Source organism: Gadus chalcogrammus, chromosome 8 (assembly GCF_026213295.1).
Source record: "Gadus chalcogrammus isolate NIFS_2021 chromosome 8, NIFS_Gcha_1.0, whole genome shotgun sequence".
Classification (NCBI taxonomy): domain Eukaryota; kingdom Metazoa; phylum Chordata; class Actinopteri; order Gadiformes; family Gadidae; genus Gadus; species Gadus chalcogrammus.
Window position 1 is genome coordinate 28,740,135 of NC_079419.1, and position 7,988 is coordinate 28,748,122.

At 41.9% G+C, this 7,988-nt stretch overlaps 1 protein-coding gene across 1 annotated transcript; it reads left to right on the forward strand.

Annotated features, from left to right (window-relative positions):
* Positions 1-1,227: 1,227 nt before the first annotated feature.
* On the forward strand, positions 1,228-5,179 carry LOC130387484 (zinc finger MYM-type protein 1-like). Its single transcript, XM_056596587.1, has 2 exons — positions 1,228-2,650; positions 2,840-5,179. The coding sequence occupies exons 1-2, from the start codon at positions 2,146-2,148 to the stop codon at positions 3,619-3,621; spliced, it is 1,287 nt and encodes a 428-aa protein (XP_056452562.1). The 5' UTR covers positions 1,228-2,145; the 3' UTR covers positions 3,622-5,179.
* Positions 5,180-7,988: the final 2,809 nt, after the last annotated feature.

Sequence of the window (7,988 nt, forward strand, 5' to 3'; positions counted from 1 at the left end):
GTAACATTAAACCTACACGGACAATAAGTAATAACTTAAAAATGAAACATAAAAGCAGACCACTACTTACTTGCCGTTGCCTGGCTGGGGGAGAAAGGTCCGTCGGAGCAGCGATGGCTTCTTGACATCGGGTAGGTGCACGCAGGCTATATAGGCTATTCTAATGTCTTATTTTTGCCCTGGCGCTCGGCATAGGCGACCTATGTGTTTGGGGCGCCCTTAATTAATTAATCGATACATTAATTAATTAATTATTTAATTAATTAATTAAGATACCGTAGCACGCAGGAGTCAGGATGGTGCTCCCCCCCGGGCTAAAGCCCCGGATGTTTTCAGTTGCTAACGACGCGCCTGAGTTCCGTTGTAATTTCAATCGTTTATTTAATTGCTAGCTTGCAAAAGTCGATAGGACTAGTAGCTAGCTCGCTATACAGCTGCATTAAATGCATTAAAATGTGAGAGGACGACTCGGTTATATGCTATAGACCCTATTGTGTATGTGGTATAAAGGCTGGGACGAATTTCGAATTATAAATATGTTAAAATTAATGTTGAAATTACGGAGAGTCGCGATTCCCATTGAAACGGATGGCGCCGCGGTTAGCATTCACAACGAGTGCTGGTAAATCTTGAAAAATGCATTAAAATGTGAGAGGACGACTCGGTTATATGCTATAGACCCTATTGTGTATGTGGTATAAAGGCTGGGACGAATTTCGAATTATAAATATGTTAAAATTAATGTTGAAATTACGGAGTGTCGCGATTCCCTGTTAAGCTATTCCTAAATCAGATGTTAGATACCACTAACCGTTTTCTCACCAAAAGCCTTTTTCTGGCTGTTGTAAAGGTATTCAGTCATGTAGCCTACAGTAAACTCAGTAACAGTAAAAAGTGTGCATTCTTTGGTCCACCCTATCTTTTGGTAGCTAGTTAGTTTAGCTTTGGTAAACATGATTTTGTATGTAATAACCTAATACATAATACATATGTACATGTGTATGTAATAACCTAATACATTAGAAATTCAATTGGCCATTTAGAAAAGTATTTGTCATTATGAAGGGAAATATGTCATGAACATTTTGTGCTGTGGGTTCTGAATGCAGTTATCTTTTCTTTTTAGAGACTTGGACTTGGACTTGGACTTGAAAAAAATAAAATAAAAATGTAAGTGTTAACAGACATCTAATGGGCTCCATTACACCATAGCCTATTTAACTCACCATCCAAATGCCAGTAAGCACTAAATCTAGGGCTGTCACGGTTGAGGAATTTTCACCGCGGTGAAAACAGGGGGCGCAATATCGCGGTATGCGATATTATTGCACAATTTTTTAAAATGCTGTTTAAGCGAGATAATGCACATTTAAATTCAAAACACACCCGTAACCGGAGCTTCGTTGGAAGCGCGATGTATGCGCAGGCGCCGTTTGGGCATAACAATATGGCGGCTGCCGTTCAATGTAGTTTTCATCACCACCACCGGATTATGTTTCATTTATTTCATTACAGCACGTCCCCTAAACGTTACAACATAATCGACACGAATGAGAACAGCATCAAGCAGTGGAAACGTGGGTTTATTTACTATGAAGTTTGTATTTTTAATTGTTTAAATGAAATCAGCGGTGACGAGCTAGTTGTTTTGGTAGCGGCTAAATTAGCATGTCGCGATACTTTGTACAGGGGATCACGTCTGCGCCGAGTAGATGCGCAGAGGGTTGAAACAGCGCTTGTCCGGTCTGCTCACAAGAAGGTTTCTTTGGCCAGTTACTGTGATTAAACACGAGTTGTTTAATGTTCACAATGTATCGTTTTTTCATGGGGAAAATTAGATGCGTCCCCGGGACGCATGGATAGTGAGTTTAGTGCGCCCTTTCAGATTTGAATGCGTCAGCGACGCAAGACACGTACCTAGCAACATCACTAACTAAATGAATGAACGTTAATGAATGGGTATCATGGCATTGCACGTTTCATTCTAGAATTCCACGGTCAGTTTCATGAACGCGCAACCCGCACCAGGTCATATGCGGTGATCGCGATGGCCCATTATCTACCGCGGTGTGCTCTAAATATCGCGATATTTCATTTTTGCGATTATTGCGACAGCCCTAACTAAATCAGTTGTAAATTATACTGATGGCACTGTTCCGATATCAGATCCTCTTTACAACTAAACCACTAGTAATATTGCAGTTTCACGGCCCAAAAATGAAGCGAAAAGGTCAAGATATCAGGACTTTTTTCAAGAAAAGGTCAGTCAACCAGAGGGAGACAGAAGAGGTGGAGACACAGAAAGACAGTCAGAGTGTGGAGGAGGAGACACAGAAAGTCAGCCAAAGTGTGGAGGTGGAGACACAGAAAGACAGTCAGAGTGTGGAGCTGGAGACACAGAAAGCCAGTCAGAGTGTGGAGGTGGAGACACAGAAAGACAGTCAGAGTGTGGAGCTGGAGACACAGAAAGCTAGTCAGAGTGTGGAGGTGGAGACACAGAAAGCCAGTCAGAGTGTGGAGCTGGAGACACAGAAAGCCAGTCAGAGTGTGGAGGGGGAGACACAGAAAGACAGTCAGAGTGTGGAGGTGGAGTCACAGAAAGACAGCCCAGAACCCCCAGAGGACACAACCAGTCCAACAGGTCCACATGGTATGTCTCAGATTAGATAAAACAGTTATTTATATGGTTGCATTTTTTTTTTTTATGTAAACAAAACACCTTTTGTGTTAACCCTGCCCATATTATACCTAAGCAAAGTAATCAGTATGACTTCTGTAGAGGAATCATGTAAATTATTTTTACTGTAAAATAGTTCTAACCTGTTTTCTCTTGTTCCAGATATATCTAAGCATCGAGGTGACAGCCCAAGTCAACCAATCAGGCAGGGATTCCCCAGAACTCTCCAGGGTGGAGCTTGGAGAAGTTTCCACGTAGAGTGGTACCAAGAACGTCAATGGCTTGAGTACTCGCATTCTAAAGATGCAGCATATTGCTATCCTTGTAGGCATTTTTCTCTACCTAATGTCCCCAAGAGTGTTTTTACGTCAGTGGATGGTTACTCTAATTGGAAAAAAGCAACATTTAGGGATAGTGGATTTTGTCGTCATGCTAAATCTGAGCACCATGTCAATGCAATGCTTGCATGGGAAGAAGATAAAAGAAGGAAGGACAACAACACATCAATGATAGTATTGATGGAAGCAGAAAATAGGAAAAAGATAACTGACAATCAAAAATACATCAAAACACTAGGTGAAATACTGTGTCTTACAGCAACCCAGAATATCGCCCAGCGTGGTCATAGAGAGTCTTCTGACTCAGAAAACAGGGGCAATTTCCTTGAGATTTTAGAACTCGTAAGCAAACATGACCAGTCAGTTAGGACAAGATTAGAAGATCAAGCCAAGAATGCCAAATACACCAGCAACCATATTCCAAATGAAATGATAAGCATTTTAGCAGGGATGGTCAGGGATGAGATTATTAAAGAGGTCAAAGAAAGTGAACAATTTTCTGTCATAGTGGATGAAACCAAAGATGTAAAAAAAAAAGAACAAATGTCTTTTGTTCTTTTTTTCTTGAGTTTCAGGAAGCAGAAAGGCTGGATGCTGCAGGTTTAACAGAAAAAATCATAGACTGTCTAGAGAGGCATGGCTTGAATTACAAGGAAAACTTAGTCGGGCAAGGCTATGATGGAGCAGCCGTTATGAGCGGGAAACACTCCGGTGTACAGGCTAGAATAAGGGATGTAGCCAGTCATGCTTTTTATGTACACTGCAGTTCACACTGTTTAAATCTAGTGATAGTGGACAGTGTGAAATCTGTATCTGAGGCAGGAAAGTTTTTTTCTTTGTTGGAACGTCTGTATGTATTTATGTCAGGCTCGTATGCTCATGAGAAATGGCTGAAGGTGCAGCAAGAGATGTTTAAAGGTGAAGGACCAAGGGAGCTTCAGCGTCTTAGTGATACAAGATGGGCGTGCAGGTATGTAGCTTGTCGGAATGTGATGGATAGGTTGCCTGCTATTGTGTGTGTCCTTGAAGACATTTCACATGAGGACAACCCAGATAGAGCTGTGGAGGCCAGAGGAATTCTGCATCAGATAGATCTCAATTTTATTGGATGTCTTGTGGTGTTTAGAAAGATTTTAGGTGAATCAAAATTTTTGTCAGACATGCTCCAGTCAACAAAAATAGACCTAACAAAAGCTGTTGAGTTGGCAGAAACACTCCAACAGACTCTCAGGGAATATCGCAGTGAGCCCTCTTTTGAGACTGTCTGGGGTGAAGTACTCGACATATGCCAAAGTAACAGCATCCCTACATCACAGCCCACCTGTAAACGAGCAAGACAGGTAGCAAGAAAACTACAGAGTAGTGTTGTTACATCCACTCTAGGACAGCACACAAAACCAGATAACAAAGAGTTAAAGTCTATTACTCCATAATAGATTGCATGATTGGAGAGATGGAAAGGCGTTTTTCCAAAATTAACTGCGAAATCATGAAAGGAATACAGGCCTTCAATCCATCAAGTCCTAGCTTTCTCAGTGAGGAGGCTGTTCTTTTGTTGGCAAATTCCTATGGGACAAATTCAGATGATGTTAAGCTTGAACTGCATCAGGTTAAGAGACTGTTTGATAGAACAGCAAAAAAGGAGAGACCGACTAGTCTCATGGAACTATTACTTTTTTTGGATCCCATTAAGACTATTTTCTTTGAACTACATCGTTTATGTAAAATAGCTGTAGTTTTACCCGTTAGCAGTGCTTCATGTGAGCGGAGTTTCTCAACTCTAAAGCTGGTCAAGAACCACTTACGTTCTACCATGGCTGAGAATAGGTTGTCAAGCCTAGCTACACTTAGTATAGAGTCAGCACGTGCTAAGGGTCTTGATCTAGATGAGTTTGTGAGACGATTTGCTGTCGAACATGGCAACCGCCGTATTGTTCTTTTTTAGCTCCCTGACCTGCTGTTTAGAATTTAATATAGGCTACATTAATTGTTTGTGAAATTAAATAAAACTGAATTGTTTTGCTGCTGGATATGTAAATATGTTAACTGTTTTCATTAGCGATTAGTATAAATAAATACATATAGACACCAGGCATGTGTGTTTCCAACAATAAAAAGACTTGACTTGACTTTGTGTGTGTGATTTGCCACCCTTGAATTTAACTTGCCACCCTTCTGCCACCCCATGTAACATTTTCTAGAATCGCCACTGCACACACACACACACACACACACACACACACACACACACACACACACACACACACACACACACGTGGCGCTCGCACGGTCGAGTCTCATTGGCGGGCCAACGTCTCTGGGCGGGTCAGTTTCTCATGGGGCTCACACACACACACACACACACACACACACACACACACACACACACACACACACACACACACACAGTTTCTCATGTGGCTCACACACACACACACACACACACACGTGGCGCTCGCACGGTCGAGTCTCATTGGCGGGCCAACGTCTCTGGGCGGGTCAGTTTCTCATGTGGCACACACACACACACACACACACACACACACACACACACACACACACACTATTCTCTAGCCATCCCCTCATCGTGCTTCCCTGTAATAAAACGAACTGAATTTTACTCTCTCTTTCACACACACACACACACACACACACACACTTCTTACTTGTATCACTGACTATTTCCCTATCAATATTATCAGGAACCTTGTTTCAAGTGATTAAACCGTTTAAAAACACTAAATAGCCTACAGCATCTTCACTTTAATAATCAATGTTTATCATAGGAACAGACAGCTGCTGCTAACGTATTGGGCATCACAGTAACGTTAGTAGTCGTGAGTTGTAGAGTTTTGCTACAGTCTGCTGAGCGTCTAGAGCCAGAGAAGGAGAAAGCGGACCGCTGGGCTAACGTTAGGCTTAAAGCTAATCAGGCTCAGCCTTCACCTTAAAGCCGAGTTCAAGGGGCTCGGTTACGCAGTTGGATAGCGCATAACACAGTTGTAGAAGTATAACCAACGCTTAACGTGCTGCAATAAAACTGGTCTGAATTGAGTTTATTAGGTTTTTACTCTCTCCCTCACACACAGACTTCAACTGGAAATAGTCTGTGATAGTAGAAGTCTGTGTGCAGGGGCGGCCTTCCCTACAGGCGGGTCAGGCGGCCGCCTAGAGCGCCATCTAGAGGGGGAGCGCAAAATATAAAATGCGCCCGAAAAAAAAAAAAAAAATTACTTATTGGCCACGTCTCCCCGTCAACTTATTGGCCACGTCTCCCCCCCCCCCCCCTTGCCTAGAGCGCCAAATGTGCTGGGGCTGCCCCTGTCTGTGTGTGAGGGAGAGGGTAAAAACCTAATAAACTCAATTCAGTCCAGAGCATGTTTCGATAACGTTAATGGGCTCACAGTAATGTTACTAGTAGTTGTGAGTTGTAGGAGGACTGGGATGTTTATTACAATTTCCCGAGAGTCTGCTGCCTTAACTTACCTCGAAACCAAACCAGACAAAACCTTTTCTCCTCTCCGCCGTGTTTGAGAGCACTCTGCATGCACAGCTTTCACTGCTGATTGGCTGTTACCCGTCGTGGCTCTGCGTGTAACCAGAGTGTGTAACCAATCAGATGGTGCTATGGATGGGACAATGCTGGAGACAGCATAGTGACAGCAGTCAGAGAGGCGCGGCTGCATCAGAGGCAAAATAACCCCGTTTTAAATTGATCTCTTATCAGCCATCGGATCAAAAAAAGAAGCCGATGCCGATATGCGTCAAAATGCCGAATATCGGCACTACTATTCTGTAGTTCAGTGGTCATCAACCTTTTAAGCCCAAGATCTCTGACCTCGACCTGTGTGAAAGGCAAGATCTACCTATTGAAGACTTGAGAAAAAACAGACAGCACAGAGTGTATTTCCAATTAAAGGCCTTTTATTGAGTCTAATTGTAAGAATTGCATGTAATTCTTTGCTCAGCTTTCTTTTTTAATGCAATCAATCAAAGCTAACTGAAAACAAAAAATGAAACCATGTGCCCTATTTACCATTTATAAAATTGTCCAACTGTACAACAACACACACATAACACAGCAAACATAACACAACAAAGAGGAAAAAATCTACACACTTGCAGTGGACAGATATTGAAGTGCAATTAGCTGTTTTGCTTACCCAATAACCACATGTAAGTTAACAAATGTATGATTCACATTTTAGAAAGTGGAACTGTGATGTGTATCACTAAAATTCTCAGTGCAATTAAGTAAGCGCCATGTCACATCTAAAGCAGCATCACCTCTAGGGATGTGAATTGATAAGAATTTCACGATTCCGATTCCGATTCTGCTTATCGATCCGATTCCTTATCGATTCTCTTATTGATTCTCATTGGGTGAGAAAATAATTACAAATGTGTTTGTTTGTATTAAATCTCTTTAATATCTGATCAGAAGTGCGGCTAGTATTAGGAAATTGTAGATTTTCAAATCAATTGGTCTAGACAAAAAAATATATGTTTGGCTTTTTAAGCCCAAATGCCATCATTATGTGCCATAAAACTAAAAACACAGACTGAAAACAGTCAAGTAAGAGCTTGTGCCTTTTGGAATGCTAACAGTGCTCATTTGCATTCAATTTGTAACAAAATTCAACTGACATAAACAAAATGAAGTAAGATTAGACAGAGATTTATTAGATGGGCCTACCTAATAAACCGTTGGAACACACAAGACTGGAAACCATAGCAACGCCGGTAAATAAACCCTGAGAAGCCCAATCCCTATGAGAGCTCCCCACGCTACGGCCATCCGGAGGCGCACAGAGCTGTTGGCCGTGATATTATATATACAATTATATTATATTATATACTATTATATAGAGCTCCGGGAGTCGCAAACAGCAACAATCACTTTCTCCTCCATGCTGCAGTTCACCCCGGACTGCACTGCACTGAGTTTGACGGTTGAACGCTGATTGGCTGTT

Excerpts from the sequence above, each read along its gene's own strand:
- LOC130387484 (XM_056596587.1), top strand. The coding sequence starts at position 2,146 with ATGGCACTGTTCCGATATCAGATCCTCTTTACAACTAAACCACTAGTA. Across the intron at positions 2,651-2,839 it reads CAGTCCAACAGGTCCACATG|ATATATCTAAGCATCGAGGT; the intron begins GTATGTCTCAGA and ends CTCTTGTTCCAG.